This window comes from Oryctolagus cuniculus, chromosome 14, assembly GCF_051225735.1.
Source record: "Oryctolagus cuniculus isolate XC-2025 breed Fujian yellow rabbit chromosome 14, ASM5122573v1, whole genome shotgun sequence".
Lineage (NCBI taxonomy): Eukaryota > Metazoa > Chordata > Mammalia > Lagomorpha > Leporidae > Oryctolagus > Oryctolagus cuniculus.
Window position 1 is genome coordinate 23,433,025 of NC_142880.1, and position 21,658 is coordinate 23,454,682.

General features: G+C 35.7%; 1 protein-coding gene across 4 annotated transcripts in view; it reads right to left on the minus strand.

Annotated features, from left to right (window-relative positions):
• The window catches only part of ST8SIA4 (ST8 alpha-N-acetyl-neuraminide alpha-2,8-sialyltransferase 4), a 100,667-nt gene that overhangs the window by 65,429 nt on the left and 13,580 nt on the right, over positions 1–21,658 (minus strand). For 2 of the 4 annotated variants that reach the window (XM_002713936.6, XM_070056885.2), the window contains exon 3: positions 17,869–18,126. The exons of 1 other annotated variant lie outside the window; for it this stretch is intronic. In XM_002713936.6, the coding sequence (XP_002713982.3) occupies positions 17,869–18,126 (258 nt within the window). Of the gene's footprint in view, positions 1–11,611; positions 12,619–17,868; positions 18,127–21,658 lie in introns of those variants that run through there. One more of the 4 variants, XM_089313066.1, reaches the window with a different exon arrangement.

The following is a 21,658-nucleotide window of genomic DNA, read 5'->3' on the forward strand; positions in this document are numbered from 1 at the left end:
CCATCAAACATTTTCAACACTCAGGCTGGATAAATCAGTAAATAGATACAAAAAATATATCACATACCATTATTCACATGTGCTGGATTTCATAAATTTGATGAACAGTTATAAATTTGTTGACATGCTACATGAATTATCAAAGTGATTTAAAAATAACCTGTTAATTTCACCATTTCTCACAGGCCATTAAGAACTGCCATGTGTTTTTCTTTTTTCAGAAAAATGAATCCTAAGAATAATATTCATTTGAATCATTATCATGTTTCTCAAAATAGCATATAGAATTAAAATCAAGTACACCCTCTAAAGCTTTCCTCTGTAATTAAAAGGAGGGATTATTTTTATTTTTCTAAAGGGGCGGAAGCGAAAATTCCAGCAGTTGTTGAGAAATTCCCTATTTATTATCTTGGGTAAAAATGTATGATTGAGACGTTTGAGACGAAGAAGTGAGAAGCCACAGAATTCTCAGATGGATTACGGTGCACTCTTGTCATGCTCCTCATGGAATAAAATGACGCTATTGCCCTGCGGTTGCTCAGCAGTTACAACTGCATTACAGAAGGAAAAACTGATTCAGCATGTATTTATATCCCTAAAAATCATGTTGTGCATTATAAAGAAGCAAAGAGCTTTCATGAAATATTGCGGTTGATGCTTTAATAGCCCATGCTGGAAAACTAAGGCAGAAAAATCATAATTTTTCCCTTTGCAATTCATGGTGTTAATAAACTATGTACAATGGGGTCACTGCAGGGATTCTAGAAAAGATGTGTTTCTGTTCTCTGACTTTTAATGATCAGACCATCAAACTTCTCACGGCAACATTACCTTGACATTTCATTTTCTTATTCAAGAAAATTTAAAAAACTATTTGTTCTGTCATTCATAAAAATATATCTTTTCTCTTTTTTTTTGAAAATGCAATCCAAGGTTTAAAAATGCTTTCTAACTTAGCACATATGATTTATTAAATACTGAGTCCTATAAGACAGTTGGTATTATGCCTACAAGATTTAAGCATTCTGATACCAATCAGCCACTCAGAAAACTATCATATGAGTCTATAAAAATAAATGCTTTGGATTTCTGATATCACAAACTAGGTCATGGCAACATCATATTCATTGCATCATATTTATTCTAAATGGACAGTTCTCAAGTTCTGTTTTAATAGAGTCACACACTGACTTGGCTCAAAGGCCTTGATGCCCTAACTTTCTTATCCTCCATATCAGACTCATGACTAAGCCTTGAAAATTACTCTTAAAAAAAAACTCTCCCAAATATATTCCCACTTCCCTATTCTCACTGATATTTTCTGATCTGAGGCCCCTATCAATATGTCTCTGAATTATTATTTCACCAAATTCTCAATTACTTTTCAATTAGCCACAATAATTAGTGGACCACGATTAATTTTGAAGGTTATTTACCAGCAAAATTGAAAGGATGAAAAAAACAGAGTGTGAATTCTAACAGACAAGGACAGTGTACCTTGTTCCTAAGATTGTGAATATATGGGACAGGCTTCCATGTGTGTGCATGTGTATGTAGTAACAACACAGGAAGCAATAGGTAGAAGAATTACTGATCATGGCATAACATGTTTCTCTTACTATGCATCTTTATTAAAACACAGTGAAAGAAATTGTTCTAACCAGTTTCTTACAAAAAAGGCCACTCCACTCCCTTAGTTATCTGTTTTAGAAATGAAATTTGGGGCCGGCACTGTGGCGTAGCTGGTAAAGCCGCCGTCTGCAGTGCTGGCATTCCATATGGGCGCTGGTTTGAGTCCTGGCTGTTCCACTTTGGATTTGCCACCTGCCAACCATGCCATCCTGAGATCAAGCTGCTAATCATGGATTCTGAGGCACACTGAAATCAGTATATACCATAGTTGGTAATGTCAGAGCTGGAATGCAAGCCTAATTCTCCCAATTCTAAGAATAGCAACACTCTTCCTTTGTATATTCTAGATTTTTTAAATAACTGTTTAAATTAAATTTTTTATTCCCAATTTAAAAATGGTATCAGTAGTCACCTGATGGGGAACAACATACACACACAAGTGCACATTCACACAGTAACACTGAAAAACACTCTACCAAATCAAAGAAGGCAGGTTAACTCTCAAACATAAAAAAGCACTTGTGAGTCTCCCTCTACAACATAATAAAATTACTGTTAGCATCTGATATCATACTGACTGTTAATATACATTTCTTAAAGTTTCCCGTAATGCTATACATCCAAAAATTCTTAAAGATTGTGCTCTGTAGTTGCAAGGATTTGGGTGGCTGCCAGTGAAGTAGATCTGAGAAATACAATGTCCTGTCTCCCAGAAAAATGTCAGGGTCTTTTCTCTAAAACTATACTAAATGATGATCATACAAAACAACTTCTCTTTCTTTTAAAAGTACTTGTATTTACTGGGTTTTCATTTTATCTTTGTACATCCTGTGACTTTTTAATCCATTTACGATCATTGGGTGAATCATTAATTCGGGTTTTGTTTTTCTTTGGCAAAGCAGCAATATTCCTATCCTGCTTTTAAGTGCTAACAGTTGTTTACATTCATCAGAAGGAAAAGCAACAGTAGACAAAAGGAAACAAAAAGCCAGGTTCGAGGCTGTAAAAATATTATTTCCATGGGTTTACTCATGAGGAGGAAATTTATTCATAAAATATGGCAACCAGAAGGAGAAAAATTCAAACAACAATGGAAGCTGACAGGAACAATTCCAAAGGCATCTACTGAATCTTAAGAAAATAGAGTCACAGTGCTTCAAAGCCAGGAAGGAATTTACAAGGTCCTCTGGTTCAACTGCCTCATTTGGCAGATGGGGATCAGGAAGCTGAAACCCAAACTGGCTTGTATTATTCGTTCAAAGTCACACTATATTTAACTGCAATGCCAGTAGTAGGATCCAGGTTTCTTAATTCTCAAGTGACTATTATTTCAACTACACTTCATGGGAGAGTACATCCTGCATAGCAACAGTGGCCATTTCATTGTAAATATTTACATTTTCACTGCATAAAAGTCACAGCATGAATATACCACAAATAAATTCATCCTGAATCATCACAAGGGAGATTTATATTCATTAAATAACTAATTTGTGCTGTGTATGTAATAAACACTTTTTACATAAAATTCTCATTCTGTTTCTATAAACAAATAAAATAGAAGATAAGGATTATTTTCCTCATATTTCATGTGAAGAAACTGGGGCTTAAAGAAGCTATTAAATCACTTAAGGTTGCATGTATATTAAACGAGGGAAGTAGGGCTTGAAAACCTTATTTAAATGTTTTAAATTCAGTTGTTACCTTCTTTGACAGAAGAGTTCATCTGTCTTCAGAATATTTTGCCATATTTTTGGATGCACAATAAGTGAAATAAAGGATTTCCACATTATGGCCCATAGACCATATTGGAGATTAACATGATAAAGTTGAGCTTGGTGGGTTTCTTATTGTGACTTTCTCTAATTGTTTTAAAGTGTTTTCCTAACATATACTGGGAAGAATGTCTTATACCTTTTTCAACATCAGACAGCATTCGCACTTCCGTGTTTCATGAAGCTGTCAACATTTGAAGTGTACCATAGTTGTGAAATTTTCATTTTTCAGACTAAGCAGATCTTCATTTTTCAGAGTAAATACATGAGTACACCCAAAACCCTCCCAAATGTGGAACAATGTTATTTCCAGCTGAAAAACTCAAAGAAAATACTGGATTTTGAGTGGAAGACAGGGATGCTGTCTTGTTGCTTCAACAACTTGCTCATGACAATTAAACATTTTTCTGTAGAAAAATGTATTCAGTTAACCTAATAGAAACTGATGAGAATCAGTTTGTATTCCTCCAGATTCATTTTCTGTCCTCCTACAATACACATGTTAGAAAGTGGCATATTCACATTAACTACCATTTGCACTTTCCATTTATTATAAAATTCATATCATTGCTATCTTCTAGATGTTCACTTGCTTTCCACTGCCACCCTAGCTGTCACTATGTTATCTTACTGCTCACTATCTCCACACTCAGACTGTTTTCAATATTACAGATCAAGTATCTCCAATGCCACAATCTAAAACTGAAATGCTCCAAGATGTGAAACATTTAGAGCCGTAACATGATTCCACAAGTGGAAGTACCTCACACCTGATCTCATGTAGTGATCTGAATTCAAAACTCAAAAACCTTTAAAACATTATATAAGATTATGTCCAATTATGTGTACATTTCATGTTTAGACTTGTGCCACATTCCCAAGATATTTCATTATTTACATGAACATTTTCTAAGATACAAAATCATTCAGAATCAAAAATATTTCTGGCATCAAGCACTTCGGATAAAGGATATTTGACCTTTTTACACCCCTATCCCATTCACGTGTTACCTCAAAATCTTGAAATGCTAATTTGATCATGTCATTCCTCTACTTAACTGTTCCCCAGACTACTTGGAAAATTAGGTTCAACCTTCTTGGTTAGGCACAATGGACCCCGGAATACCTTGGATTACCTGTCTCTTGGCTTCTCTCTCTCCAGCCTTAATTGTTTCCATTGACCTAAGCCCGCTTCTGTCCCAGTATGTGGAAACTAATTGCTCATTCCCATGAATCTAGAGAAATCACTTAGTCCCTTGTCCGGGTCCCTTTGCACATTACTGCTCCAGATCGAACTTTCTTTACTCTCATTTTTATATTTATGTTCTCAGTCCTCACAACTCAAGTGCTTGCTCTCTCAGGAAATCATTCTTAACTGTCCAGCTTAATTATGTCTCTGCCACATCACCAGTGTTTAGGTCTGAGTACCTCAAAATAAAACATTGCTAGCCCATCGGTTTAGCTACTTCACCAGTCTGTGACAACCTAAAAGGTAGAGACTTGCTCTTTTTAAATTTTTCCCCATTTTCTTGTAAATTAGCAAATGAAGTAATGAAAGAACATTACAAGAAAGGTTGGAGTTGTAACATGTATAACTTGAAACAATAGGTACTGAAAAGTTATTCCACTCAGAGTTCATTCTTTGGACTTATTTCCATTTATAGAAGATTCGATCGTTGAAAAATAATAAATACTATAAACCAATAACCAATGCCACATTTTGAAAACCTGTGGAGAAACTTGATTGGCCATGTGCATTATAAAGCTCATTTCATGTCAGGGCACAATGATCTCTATAGTATTTTTCATTAAGATGATTCATATTGGGGCCGGCCTTGTGGTAAAGTGGGTTAGGCCTCCACCTCTGACTCTGGCATTGGATACAGGCGCTGGTACACATCCCAGCTGCTCCACTGCCAGTCCAGCTCCTTGCAGATGGCCTGGGAAGAGCAGCAGATGATGGCTGATATGTTGGAGCCTCTACTGTCCACTTAGGAGACCTGGATGAGGCTCCTGGCTCCTGACTTTGGCCTGGCTCAACCCTGGTCATTGTAGCCACCTGGGGAGTGAACCAGCAGATGGAAGATCTCTCTCTTTCTTTGTCTCTCCCTCTTTCTCTGTAATTTACTTTCAAATAAATGAAAAAATCTTTCAAAATAAATAAATAAAGGAAAAAGAAAATAAAAAAAGATGAATCATATAATTCCACTCTCTTCTATGGCTCGAATGTCATCACTGTTGCCTGTATAATTATCTTCCTTATTGAGAGCTTCTGCTCTTTTGTATCTTGTATTTAGTCATTCTCATAGTCTTCCATTTGCAAATAGGCTCATGTTTTTATATCTCTTAGTGTTTTCCTCTTTTGTTTATAACAAGAACTACCACAAAATCCATAGAAGAATAAACAAATAAACCAGCACATCAGCCATGTCTAAAGGCCCCATTTGGACAAATACAGCATAACATACACCGTCCTACATCATGGCCCTTCACCATCTAAGTCCAGTGTATCTTTTACTGTGGCCTGCTGGTTCAGCATCTGCCTGCAGTGGCAGCATCCCATGTGGGCACCAGTTCAAGTCCCAGCTGCTCCACTTCCAATCCAGCTACCTGCTGATGGCCTAGGAAAGCAGTGGAAGATGGCCTAGGTGCTTGAGCCCCTGTACCCATGTGGGAGACCAAAATGAAATTCCTGTCCCTTGGCTTCAGATCAGTCCAGCTCCAGCTATTGAGAACATTTGGGAGTGAAATCAGGGGATGCAGGACCCCTCCTTCTCTTTGTCTCTCTGTCTGTAACTCTGCCTCTCAAGTAAATGAAAAAAAAAAATCTTTTAAAAAAAAAGTATGATCTGATGTAAAGTTTGTCATAAATTATCTGCAAATGGAGACCCCAAATTGTTGAGTTATAAAAAACAAATTGTACCGGTCAAGGGAAGTCAATTCTTCCATCTTTTTCTTTTTTGAAATATATCATCCCTTCTCTTAGGAAGAATCGTCATCATAAAGTAATATATCTTTATCATATTACTTTGGTTTGCCAAGGACATATGTATCTTCACTACATTTATATCTAATTTCAACAGCTCAGACTTCGGAGATACTTGTGTTTGAACAGTGTTTTTATATGTTTGCATATCACATTGACTAATATAGTGTCAGATACAGTTAATCTGTGTTCATATTATACATATTTGATAAACTTGGGAAAAGTTTGTCTTTTTATTTACACTAGACAATGAGAATTTGCATCTTTAGTCCCTTTTACCCACGGATCTTAGGAAATACTGTGCTAAACATAATGTTTACCTAGAGCAATTAATGTGAGCAAGATGTACTCCAGTATCAGTCATTGTAAATTTAACTTTACAGATACGATTTTATTGATTATATATCTATTGATTATAAATTACCATCTGTTAAGTTAGAAAAATACTCTGGGAAGGATAGGTATCATCAACCTTAGTGGGTAAGATAACACTACTAATTGTTAGAAACTCACATTTTTTAATTTCCAGTCTCCAGGATATTTCATCATTCTACTCCTCACACTTCTGTGGTATCTTCTAAGAGTTTAAATAATTTTCTTTATATGTGACCCCTTTGGTTTATTAATTTTGGAATTCAATATTGATTAATTCTAAAATAATAAGTATGTGAATGTGAACCAGTTTTTTTTAAAAAATTCTACATTAATTATCTAAGTAGCTTAGTCAATAAATAAATGCTATACACCTCAATGTAACCATCTTGTTGCTGTGCCCTAAAGACACAAGCTAAATAATTCATATTGTTGGAGAGCTCCCGCTTGCCTGAACACATTGTCTAGGCAGGAACACCTCCACAATTTTTGCACAAAAGAATCACAGGGAACGCCAGGGTTGTGGAGCAGCAGGTAAAGCCACTGCCTGCATCTCTGGCATCACATGTGGGCAACGGTTTGCTTCCCCGCTGCTCCACTTAAGATCCAGCTCCCTGATAATGGCCCGGGAGAAACAACAGAAGACGGCCCAAGTGTTCGGGCCCTGCAACGCACATGGGAGACACGGAGGAAGCTCCTGGATCCTGGCTTCAGACTGGCCCAGCCCTGGCCATTGTGGCCATCTGGGGAGTGGGGAGTGAAGCAGCAAATGGAAGAACTCTCTCTTTCTTTCTCTCTCTCTCATTCTATGTGTGTGTGTTTGTGTGTGTGTTTGCATGCGTGTCCCTCTCTAACTCTGAAATTCAGATAAATGAATAAATCTTTAAAAAAAATCACAGGGGTACTGTGCTCAAATTCACAGTCTAATTCAGTAGACCTGGTGCAAGGTATTGCTTGTTAATTTTACGTAGTTGTATATTTGAAAAGAAAGGAGAAAGAGAGAGAGAGAGACAGAGACAGAGAGACAGAGAGAGACTCCCAAACTCTCCCATCTGCTTGTTTACTCCAAAAATGTCTGAAGCAGCCAGGACAGGGCCAGGATGAATGTAGGAGATGGGAATTCAATCTGGATCTCCCCCATGGGTGGCAGGGTCCCAATCACTTGAACCACAGTATGCATTACCAGGAAGCTAGAATCAGGACTTCAGCAAGGACTCGAACCCATGCACACCCATATGGAGGCTGGCATCCCAAGTGGTGTCTTACTTGCTATGCCAAGTGTCCATTCTTGGGATTCTAGATTTCTAACGTCTTCCAGATATGAACTATGACAATCCAGGGTCATATTTAGTGTTGTAATGATATATTTTATATTAGATATATATATATATAAATTATAAGATGTATATATAAGATATGTATATCATATATATATATATATATACGTCTTATATTTTATATGAGGAAATTGGAGGGTAGTAGTAAAGAAGAAAAGTAAGAGGTGCATGGTCTGAAGATGTTGGCTAATAAATGAAAAAAGCAGTAAAGAGAAAAAAAGGACTTTGGACTAGAGGAAAGATACAAAGAAAGAAGGAAAAAAAAGAGAAGCAGAAAGAAAGGAGTAAATAAAAGCAATTAAATTATAACATCCACCTAATTATCCAGAACTGACAAATTATTTTGTAGCATTTAGTTAAGAACTCCTGAACCACTCACAACAGACTCCCTGTTTCTAGGCTGGTTAAGCAAGGTAATGAGAGGCATTTGATGGCCCAAGAATATTAGCTAACAATTATAGGTATTAATTACTCCTTCCTTAGAGTTCAAGACATAATGTCAAACATAATACAATGAAGAACCAGACTTGCTTTTTTCTGGGCCAGACAATATTTCCCTGTTGTGGAAAACTATCAGTGAAATGCTACTTTTCCTACAGTACTGTAGAAGCCCAGAGAAGGGAGGACTTCATCATTACTTTTCCCCACAATGTAAGGAAGAAGAGAACAGATGATAGAGAATGAGGATTTGTTGTCTTGTTATCTCTCAGCAACAATATTAAAAAGTATATGACTATTTTTGCTTCCATCTGAAAACTATTATTGTTAAACTTGTGAAAGTTGTGAATATAGACGATACAGGCATTAGAAATTATCCAAATAACTTGAAAAATAACTGCATAAAAATTTAAAAGCACTTTAAAGATTGTTTTGAAATATTCAAAACTATTTTCACTGCTAAATAATTATACTCTAATATAAATGTAAACCTTTATAATAACTACACAAACTTAGACGCTAACCTAAGAATTCATTAGATAGCATGAAGGTAGCTTGCAAAACATGTCTTCCTCTATTTATGGTGATCTATAAATGATATAAGTTGTCTTTTAAACTCTAAGTTGGTAAAACTTCACAGCACATAATTAGATAAGCAAACAGACACGGTGGAATAAACTGTAAAGGATTTTGTAAGGGTGATTCTATCACTCCAGTCTCTGTGATTTGATAAATTCTAACAGTGTAGGTAGAAGGAAAGAGGGCATACAATTATCTCAGTCTAGAGTTAGAAAGCCAAAAGAAGGCTAAAAATTTCACCCAGTGTCACTTATAATGAACTCTGATTAGACTCAGGGACTCAATACTGAGTGATGGCTTTCCTGTATGGCACAGCCTTGATAATCTCTGTTCTTTGCCTTCCTCTGTCCCTTCCTCCCTCCCTCCCTTCCTTTCTTTGCTCTCTCCCTTCTTTCCTTCCTTCCTTCCTCTCTTCCTTTCTTTTCTTTTTTGCTTTTTTCTCTTTCATATATTTTTCTACCAATCCATCAGTTAATCTATCTCTAATTATCTCTTATAAATGGGTATTTGTTCAGCAGAGAGGAAGTAATCAAATTGTGTCATACAAAAAAACACTGCATGGATTTCACAAATGTGTTGCAGTATATAAACTTATCTTTAATTCAATTTTCCATGAACTTTTTGAAGTATCATTGCATATTTGTAGCATTCAATATAAAATCAAGAAAATAACTCACTCTGACAATTTCTTCAATACTACTAGTTTTTATTCATTTATTTATGTTATCATGATGTTATTATTTGTATTCTTTATATGGCAGTAAAAAGGGTTAAATTTTGTTAGAAATTGTGCTATGTAGATGTACCATACAATTTATGTACCATAAATTGTATAGAAAATCTAAAATTCTAACTACTTCACAACACAGCCATAGTGGAAATTTCCATCTTTTAGACTCAGTGGCATATTGTTAAGGCAAATGAATCTCTTAGTGGTCTGATTTTATAAGTTATAAAAATAGTTTCTGTGTTCTTGTTGATGTACATGAAGTTGTTAGTTTGTGTTTCTAAACTAATATTTTAAAATTATCAATGGTATCGTCTTCAAAGGTATTGTGTGTGACATCTAAAGATGAGAAAGCAATCTACAGTTATCCTGGCATATCTCAAAGACTTCAAGTACAATTCTGAGCTTCACTCAGCTCTGGAAAGCACAGCTTATTTTCTTTTGCAAACATTTTATAAATCCTTCTGCATTATTTAAAATGATAGAGCTATCCGTAGACAAATATTTTAAATCCGCCAAGTGTTTTCAAAAGTTCTTTGTTCAAGGGTTATCCCTGACCCATACAGGGCAGTTCTCCTTTAAGAAGGAGAATGGAGACAATGCTTGTGGTAAGTAGACACTGCTTATGACTGGCCAAGGGTTGGAATTCATAAAGGTTATTCTATGATTATAATAATGTAAGAAATTACTTGCATATTTGATAAAATTGTGTTTATCTTTTTATTTTCTTTTTAAATAAATACAAGCCTAACATGAAACTAATGTGCTTCAGTAGGTAGAATCTTAGTTAATATGAAACTTGTGTAGCAGGCAAATTTTATGCAGTCATTTCTGGATTCCCCTAAATATACTGATGCTGTAAGTATTGGTATAAAATTATATTTTTAATACTTTAAAATTTTAAAATAGCATATTCTTTTCCTGCTTTCTGTATGTACACATCATTGATGATGATATAAAAAGTGTATAGTAGTTAACTAATTATTTGGAGGTTTTTTTTTTATTTCTTAATAAACATAGGATTAAAATTACACCTGCCTCTAAGTAACAGAACTAGAGACACAGACGTCATTTGAAGAAAAGGAGAGGTTATACTCAGGAGAGAAAAGAGAATACTGACAATGAAATGATCCATGCAACCAAATTCCTTTGTACAGATTATACCCTGTGCCTCCCCTCACAGATGAGGAGACTCACAGAGGAAAATTGGTTTTGGGCAGTTTCTAGGTAGCCCATACTGATTATCGAAAATTCCTATCAATTGTTGAAGAAACAGACCTAAGAAATCATATTGAAATAAGACTTCCCATATCTCTTCATTCGATTTTCTTCTTAAGCAGGTGGGTGATGGTATTTAAATTAATCAAAATTGTGCTCCCTTGGCGTGCCATATGACATCACAAAAACATTTTCATCCTTTATGAACCTTCCTTACCAGAAAGATTTGCAATCCAAGAAGTGAGATCTTTTCAACTTGAGTCATGACTGGCTGTCCTTGCTTTTCTACCTGAGCCAAGCATTGTTTTCAGAAACAGTAACTACTAATTGAGGAACCATGTACTGGGTGTTCTGGGGGCACCTATAGTAAATGTCGATCACAGTGCTGTAACACTATTTAAATAATGGTTTTAGACATTTCTAATAAGAAATAATTCTGTCTTTTGTTTACTTTTCTGCCACTGTATTTAGGTGTGTATATATATATATATATATGAAGTCTACATTTTGGAAATCAGTTCAATATTTAGACACTGGAGACCCAAAGTAATACTTTCATATGTTTTATTGCATTTATCTTGTTTAACTTTAAACATCATGTAATGATATTAGTTTGGGCCCCCTTTTGTACAATATATCAATGAGACTAGTGTGTAGAGTAATAGACTAATTAATGAAGCAAACAGCCGTGGAGACAGCAGAGTATCATCTATAGGGAAGGAAATGCATGACAATGTGTGTGTCTGGATGTGCAAAAGTATGCATGAAAATGTTTCCCAGCCTTATCTTAAAATATTTTATGTGATACATGAAAAATAACATTTTCTAAAACTACGCTATAGGGAAAGTAATGCTATTTATATGCCATTGAGTCTTTCCCCAACAGGACAACTGTTTGGAGGAAGAGATTCCTATTCTCATTTAAGGATGAATTTTGGTACATCTTTTAAAAAAAGAACATTTTATTTCTTCAAAGCTTTCTCAGATAAAAATAAAGGTCAAGGTGGAGCATTAAAGCTGAACAAAGATTTTATTTCAAACTAATTTTTTGCTTCATAAAGTTAGAGGTCAGCTTAACAGAAGACCTGGGTGTGCAGTGCTTGAAGAGTCAGTGCACTAACTAGTAACCACGTCAAGTAGATCAGGCATAACTGATCTCTCCCTCAACACAAATCAATGAACTGGAAACACTGGTTGTAGGCAAAACCAACCAATCAATCATATCCACAGCCATGTAGATACATACACATTACATCTCCAGGAAGATGAGAAATTTGAACTATTCAAAAAATATGACCAAAGTTATATAATAATTTTAAGTAGTTTGATATGGATAGTAATCTTTCTGACTGAATTTTAAGGCATGTATCTTTCTGAACTTCCCATGGTGGAGGAAACACATGTGTAGTAACAAAAGTCTATACATTCTTGGAAGGAAAATGTATTTGACACATAAATGATGATCAATGAGAAGGACAAGAGTTGTGAAGAATGATGGGTGTCTGATCCAAGACCATGCCACTGAAGACCTCATGTCCACAATCATTGATGTTCCTAAATCAGATGAGAATTTTGATTTTTTAAAATAATTTTTACTAGCATAAAATTGTTAAGCAGTAACACAATATGTCCTTCAAAATATAAAACAAATATAACACCATGGGGAAAGTTAATACAAAAAAAACTTTTAAGCAGATTGAACACTTGGGGGACTTTGGAGAACTATTTCCTATTATTCAAATTATTGCTAGCTCAGGATTTTATCCCTGTCTCACATGCTTCATTCTTAAAACATCCCACTTATCAACAGTAACAACTCAATATTTTTGAGGTGAAATCAACTTACTTTTGTCTTCAAGGAAAAATGGATGACATTGGTTTCTATTTTATTCCTCCCTCCTCATTATAAATGACATAATTCCTTGATTTCAGAGATCTACATGTCTATTAATGAACCTTTCAAAATGATATAACTCACAATGAGTTTGGGCACTGGGAAAATTTGGTTCATCATTAATATCACCAGACACAGCCGTGAATTTTTTGGCTCACTAGTTTGAAGGATGTTATGCTCTTAGGAGTGTCTTAATTAATAAAATGAAGGAAATGGAGCTACATACCCCTTGGCAAGAAATAATAGTCTTTATTTGGAAGTGGCAAAGTTTTTATGCACATGAATAACTTTTACTCATTTTTTCCATTTGGAATGATGGCTCCTAAGTGCTAATTGAACTTTATCACAACCATCAACTATCGAATAGTAACCAAGGGACTATATCTTCTTCTTTGCTACTGACATTAAGAGATTAGATTTTTCAGTTCATATGTATTTAGAAAAGCTTCCAATGATGACACACATTGAATGTTGCAGATTTCATTAAGTGATAATCTTACAAATCCATATTAAAAGCAGTGAAGTGAAACTCAAAGAATGGATTCCCTAACCAGCTATTAAACAGCAAACATGGTTGTGTTCTGTACAGATTGTTTTTAAATAGTGGATGCTCTTTGGAGCCAACGTTGTGATACAGCAGGTAAAGCCTGCACCTGCAAATCTGATATCCCCTATGGGCACCTGTTTGTGTCCTGGCTACTCCACTTCAGATCCAGCTCCCTAAAATTGGCCTAGAAAAGCAGTGGAGGATGGCCCAAGTGTGTGAGCCCCTGACACCAATGTGGGAGACCCAGATGAAGTTCCTAGCTCCCGGCTTCTGTCTGGCCCAGCCTTGGCCATTGCAGCCATCTGGCTGTTGAACCAGCAGATGGCAGATCTCACTCTCTCACTTTCTCTTTGTGTCTCTCCCTCTCTTTCTGTAACTCTGACTTTCAAAATAGATTAAAAATGTATTTTAAGAAAAGTGTACTCTCTAAGTTTTTTTGGAAAAATTGGATTCTTTTCTTTAAAAAATCAGAAAATCCTGGTTTATATCTCTCTAGCACATATTTTATTTTAAAACATTCCAAATTCCAATTTTGGAAAGCAGTACAAAAGAAAATAAAAATTATTATTATGATAACTTTCAAGTCTTCATTAGGCTGTTTGTGCTTTTTTATACTTCTTGGTAAGTCCATATACAATGTGTAAACTTTTAGGATCGGCCAATACTTAGTTCTTAAAAAAAAATAAACTTCGAAGCCGGAATTGTGGTGTGGTGAGTATAGCCATCACCTGCAACTCTGGCATTCCATATGGGCGACAGTTCAAGTCCTTCCTGCTCCACTTCCAATCCAGCTTCCTGCTAATATGCCTGGGAAAGCAGTGGATGATGGCCCAAGTACTTGGTCCTGTGCACTCACATGGGAGACCTAGAAGAAGCTCCTGGTTCTTGGCATCAGATTGGCCCAGCTCTGGCCTTTGTGATCATTTGAGGAGTGAACCAGCAGATGGAAGATTCTCTCTCTCTCTCTCTCTCTCTATATATATATATATATATACACACACACACACTCATGAAGTATACATTCATGATGTCTGAAAGAAGGTTAAGATCTCCCTGTACATACAAAATGTGAAGCTGAAATATAATTGTAGACTCAGTGAGGCTCTCACTTACGAATTGGAGCAGCCACATTGCTCCAATTGCTGGAATACCTGACCTGAGTTGGTAGACAACAGTGGCCCAGGAACCACCAATAGACATTCAAATCCACTTGACACCTGGCAGTAAGGTAAAGATCCAGTAGGAATAGGGTTACTATAGCAATGATCAAAGAATATTTCAAGATTGGAGTGAGTTTAATTTATATAAGGTAGACTACAGGGTTTTAAGTCTAGAAAGGAAGCATTCCATTAGCTGCCTAAGGCAATGAAAGAAGGGAAAGAAAGTCCCTAGATCCTTTGCATTTTGCTGTAGGAGCAAGAAAATAGCTTAGTAGTGTTCTAAATGCAAAACAGTCCATAGCATAACTTTAAGGGTGATGCTACTGGGTGGCCTATTGCTCCTGCTTGGCCAGTGAATGAGAAAATAGTCTTTAATTTTAGAGTAAGAAACATGAACAGTAAGACTTCAAGGTGGATTAGAGACTGCCCAAAGCCAGATTCAGGGGCATGAGTTATAGTACAGGGTAAATAGTTTCCAGGAATTGCAGGCAGGACAAATGAAAATGAAGATGATTTTCATGTGTGCCATGATTTTCAAGGCTGCCATATAAAGCTAGGATGGCCATTACTCATTAAGACTTAGAAAGAATATAGAATCCACTTTGTGGAGACAAAATGTCACGTGAGATAAGCCAGCAATTTGCGAACTGAAATAATGGGGAGAAATCAACAGAAATTGGAGCTATAAAGCTGAAGCAGAGAGTAGTGTCAATGAACGGACGTCAAGCTGGGGCACTTCTGCCATAAGGCCGCTCTCACTACCGACATGTAAAGGTAGCCTTCGTTTCAGAGTTGGAGGCTGGGACATATCTATCTGCTTACCTGGGCTTCAATGCCTATCTAAGCAGGACAGGAACAAGAAGTTGGTCATGTTTGGATCTTGCTTTCCTCTAGTATTAATCACACAGAAAAATCATTTTCGTGAGTGAGTGTTGGCAGAGCAATTAAGATGACATATGGGATATCTGCATTGCATATCTGAGTACCTGAGTTCAAGTCCCAGCTTTGCTCTAGATTCCATATTACTAGGAATGTGCATGCACCCTGGGTTGCAGTATGTGATAGCTCTTGTGCTTGGGTCCTTCTATCCATATAGAATGTCCTGATGGAGTTCTGGCCCATGGCTTTGGCCTGTTGCAGACGGGAGTAAAGCAGAGAATGAAAGACCCTTTCTCTCTCTTTCTCTGCTCTCAAATAAATTAAATAAAGAAAAATGTAAAAATTCCATTTTTTTATATTGCAACAATTTCTTTTTTGTTTTATAGTCATTTCAGAAATTCTAGAATCCCTATATTTTCTTCACAGTCAACCTTCACACAATGTCTGAAGTTCATTTCTTCCCCTTCCAATTCTATTCCTTCACCAAATATTTTTTCTTTGTATATAATTTTCTGAAAAGATCTATGTGATTGATAGTGTTTTTCTCTAAGAGTTCATGTTTTTAAAGAATCTGCTGGTTTCAGATCAATTTTTGCACACCCAACAGAGAAAAGGAAAGATAGCAAGGTAAAATATCTGCAGTTATATTAGCTATCATGTATTGTTTCCACCTTATAAGAATGGGATTTTTTTTTAAAGATTTTATTTATTTATTTGACGGGTAGAGTTATAGACAGTAAGAGAGACAGAGAGAAAGGTCTTCCTTCCGTTGGTTCACTCCCCAAATGGCTGCCACGGCCAGAGCTGCACCGATTCAAAGCCAGGAGTCAGGTGCTTCCTCCTGGTCTCCCATGCGGGTGCAGGGCCCCAAGCACCTGGGCCACCCTCCACTGCACTCCCGGGCCACAGCAGAGAGCTGGACTGGAAAAGGAGCAACCGGGACAGAATCCGGCGCCCATATGGGATGCCGGCACCACAAGGCCGAGGATTAACCAAGTGAGCCATGGCGCTGGCCCCAGGAGTGGGATTTTTTTCATGGCTATTATTTTATTATGAATAAAGCAGTTGCCTATCTATGATTAACACATAAAATAGTTATCTTTTTGTAAGATCTATTTATTTGAAAGGCACAGTGTCATGAGAGAGAGAGAGATTTTCTGTCCACTGATTCACTCTTCAAATGGCCACTACAGCAGGAAGTGGCAACGCTGAAGCCAGGAGCCAGATACCGTGTTTGGGTCCTAGGTGGCAAGGGTCTAAGTACTTGGGCCATCTTCCTTCGACTTTCAAGGTGCATCAGCTGAAATCTGCTTCAGACTTGGAGCAGCAGGGACTTGAATCAGCACCAAATTTGGGGTGCTGAAGTCACAAGTGGTGTCTGACTCACTGGACCACTATGACATCCAGAATTATCTTTATTTCCAAGGCTTTATTTCAAAAAGATTTTTTTCTCAAACATGTTCACAGACTATATTTTCAAAGGAGTTCTGGTATTTGTCAAAATGTCAACTTAACATATTTTTCTCCTTAAACATACCATTTCATATTTCAATATACATGGTTCATCCATTCAGCAGTTTTCTAAGGAACTAAGGCAAGCCAAAAAACTGCACAGATATAAGAATTGTGAATTTAAAACTGCTAATGTCTATCATGTGATCAATGACCCATTTGTACTGTTGAGTTTTTCTCAGCTGATGTATTAGCCAAACACATCATTCCTCAAATGTCTCTAGTCTCAGAATAAGAGAGGTAGACAATTAAAAACAAAAAGGTCTACTTTCTTATGAGGGAAAACTCAATCATTAACATATACTAACATACAAAAATACCACATTGAAAGCATCATGAAGGCAATCTGTTCCAGGATCTCAAATATAAACTTATTTTAAGAATCTACTATTACCAATAAGAAAGTAAAATTAACTTACATCTATTATATTACTGCATAGTAATACTTATAATGTTTATAACCAACAAAGTCACTCAAAACCAATAAGTGTGATGATAAAATATTCAGAAAAATATTTTTCCTGTGCATTAAATCTTGTACAATTGTCATTTGCTTTCTGGACAAATCTGGTGTGAGTTTTTCCTATAACAAAGTTACTTTCATTTCAATGACACAATAATTTTAATTTTTTATTTCAGAGTAAATGTAAATTTGGACACTACAAAAAAAAGGATATCATAGATAAATGTTTGTTTGAGATCTCAATAATACCTAATTGTAATACTAAATTAAAGCACTTTGGCCAGTTTTCTATTCCTATGTAAAACATACGTGAAGAACTTACAACCTCTGAGAACAGACGAACACTCACCTTATTACAAAATTGTGACTGTCAATCTCTTTTCCACACTCACTATCTAGTAGAATGCCAGAATTTCCAACAACTGCACAGGTCTTAAACCTGCGATTTTTCATTGGTGAAACTTCAGGCAGGAGGCTATGCAGATCATGAGAAATATTTAGTGTCCGGCGTCTGTCGAGCACATAGTGTATGACATCACCAGGCTTAAAACTGCTCTTGACCACCGAGACATCTCGCTCTGCATCTAAGAAACGAAGAATGTTCTTCCTATATTTGAAATACAAGCAAAGTTTTATATTAATGGCAGCATATTCAGGAATTGGTGATTTCATTTACAATGTCACATGATAAAATAACAATTGGTGAACTCACAATCTTAAAATGTCAGTTAAACAGACACCACAGGAAATAGAATAGATTTAAAAGTCATTTGCAGAATTTCTCAATGACTTGGAAAATAAATATAGTACATACACCTGTTTATGGAGTGAAAAAAACTAGTTTATCAAACTATACTATAGAAAAATTGGTTTGTCAAATACAGTTTCAATGACCTGAATCTACATCAGTATCTATTCTACTACCTTCAATCAATGGTCTATAGTTATTTTGCTAAATGTTGTCTCATCAACGAGGAAGATGAATGATTGGAATTGTTTTGAATTATACCATAGTTATCTCTATTGGAAGAGTATAACTGTCCCATAGATAGATATTTACACAAGTTATATGAATTTTTTAAGAAAAGAACTAAAGTTATACCATTAAATTCCAAGCTCAAGCATCCAGGGTGTGAGATATGTGTATCAGAGGAAAATTTGCATAAATAGATCTTGAATTGTGTATGGCAGATATTTTTTTTTTTCTTCTCAGTGTACTTTGTTCCCTTCTTTGTTTCAGTATTTGAAACTTCTAACTTCTACCTGGTCACACAGATGCTCAACTAGAATATTTCCAAGTTTTCAAACTCAAGCAAAGTTGGTTTTGGTCATAAGACTAAGTTTAATCTAATGGGATATGAGTGTATCATATATACAACTATATGAGAGAAAAAATAACAACCAATTGTTTGGCCATAGTATTGTAAGTTCTCCTTTTCTGTAAGCTTAGCCTGTCCCACATCCAACATATAAATTAATAATAGATGCGAGATGTTATATAAACAGACTTAGACTTAGAGTAGTTAGATGATGGAAGGTAAGAAAACAGACAAAGCTAACCAGGAAGCTGGTGACCCTTAGTGTGATATAGCAATATACTCGATAAAGCTGTTGTCTATGATAATTTGGACATTGTGACTTACATCTAACAAATCTATTGCTCTTGGAGAATTGCTTAAGAAGTCTATGCTGGCTATGTTTGTTTTTCCTTTTATCGAGGCACTAAAAGAGGAGAAATCAAGCATGAAATAGCCAAGCTGCAAACTGAGATGAAAGGGTGACCTGCAATCAAAACTGTAGGGGAGAGTCTACCAACTGGGACCTCACAAATGCTTCTCTACCCAATTAGCAAGAGTTGCAACCATAAATCGGAGCCAGTCCAAAACCACGAGGGATAGTGATTTTCCACATAAGGGTATGGATACAAATGACATAAAGGTAGAAGGCATTGAATGTAAAGAGAGAAGGATAGGCCAAAGTGTATTAGAGGGAAGTCAGAAGACCTAAGAATTCTGTTCAGAAGAAATCTTTAACTGAGGTTATTTTTATACTTCAAACTAACTACAAGGAAATAGCCCTGCAGCCAAGTATGTATTTGACAGAATTTTAGGTGCCAAAGAAATTATGAATCTAGCCTTCTAAAATCTGGAATCATTTTTTTTTTAATCCTTGGGCTACCAAACGTATACCAGGGAGAAGTAACATGAGAAAGCTCTACACCTGAGTGAGAAGTCGGTTACTATTTCCTTATGTGCTCTCATCGTAAGCCTGTATTTTCAAACTGGTTAAAACAATTTGTTATCCTAACATTTGAGATAGGACAGATGCATTTTTCCTCTAGTGCTATTTTCATTGAAGCTACATCACAATTGCAAAATTTTATTACCTAAGACAAACCATGTTCTCCTCTCATAACTCGACCAGACTTAACAACCCACTTATCATACAGAAATATGAAGGAGAGATGGAAAGTAACTCACGTCTTTCCTTTTGTTTGTTTTATTTGAGCTTGCTTTAATTGGCTCCAGCATAATGTGTGATCTAATTAGAAAACCAAGTGATTGAAAACTTTGGGCAGATTTTATCCACAAAGCAACACTTGTCAGTTCACTGAAAAATGATATATTTACTGAATTTCTTTTAGTGTATTCTGAATAGCAGGTTAATAAAGAGTGGAATTTGTATAGAAAAACAAATACCACATCTTCTCCCTTATATATGGGAGCTAAAATTAAAAAAGAAAAAATAAGAAAAGAAAAATATGCTTCTGTGTATTATTATTGGTACAAATACAGTTTGTCAAGCTTTGTTGTATATTTTTGTCAAGGCGGTGGTTAAAAATGATAAATTATTATCATTTAAGAAAAAAACACTACAAAGGAAATTAAAAAAAAATTGGTACAAATACCATCAAACGCAGTAAGAGTTTATCTTGACAAAGTACAGATTATATAAAATAAACTCAGCAAATAAAGGGTTTATAAATAGCAGAAGTTAAGAAGGCTTTTCATTACGTCAAGCAGATAGTGATTCTTCAGAAAGGTTAACAACTAACACCAAAAGAGAGAATGCACAGAAATATTTGTGCAAATTCATTAATTATTATTTATTTCTCGGAGGAAGCTCAAGTAATACCTGAGACCTGTAGTTCAACAAAAAATTTTCATTTCCTGTGAAAAAGGACAAAGCTGGCTTCTTAAACAAAGACTTGGCGGATGTGGTTAAATCATCAGACTAGATGGTATTATCCTTTTCCTTTGAACCTAATTTAAACAGGTTGCTATAGATGTGTTTGAAGACGTACACTCACAAGTAGTAGCATGTTTGCAACTTCCAATGAGTAGATTAACAGCTCAACTTTGAAAAACAACGCTGTAGCCTGGAAATTCGAAAGGGAGACCACCTTTCAGGAAGGCAAAGTAGTTAAGACTTCATGTTTGTCAATCAACAGCAAGAGGGCCTTTTCCATAGAAATGCTTTTGTTGCATTAGAAAAATTTAGCAGCAAAAAACGTTTTAATGTATGTCTTTCAAATTCCAGAATAACATTGAAAAATTTTATTTCACTCATTTATAGGGGAATAAAAAGGGAATTCAAGATTTGAGCTGTTTTGAAAGATATTTTGTCTAACTCTTGGAAAAAAATAGTGTTTTACAAGATAAATAATTGAGAATAAAAAGTCATAATGCGTCTTCTAGGCTCAGCAGTAGCTTATTTTTAAAGGAAATTTCGAAGTAGTAGAAGTGCATTTTAAAACAAGAAAAAAATACCACATGTAAACTAATCTACATATAAAAAGGTAAATGGTTTCTAAGACAAAACCCTGAGCAATTGTTAGTGTAAAATTTTCTATTTAACATTGAGAAGGGGTACCAGGCATTTGGTGCACTGGGTAAGATGTCGCTTGGGACACATCCCATAATGCAGTGCCTGCGTTGCAGAGACTCTTGGATCTCTGTCATCCAAAGGGAACGATCAATAAGTTTTAGGTTTTTGGCTTCAGCCCAACAGGTTTTGGAAAGTGAACCGGTGGATAAAGGATTTTCTCTCTCTCTCTCTGTCTTGCTACCTTTCCAATAAATCAAAAATACCTCGATTAAAAAAATGAGGAAAAACAGGAAATCTTGAATGACTCCAAT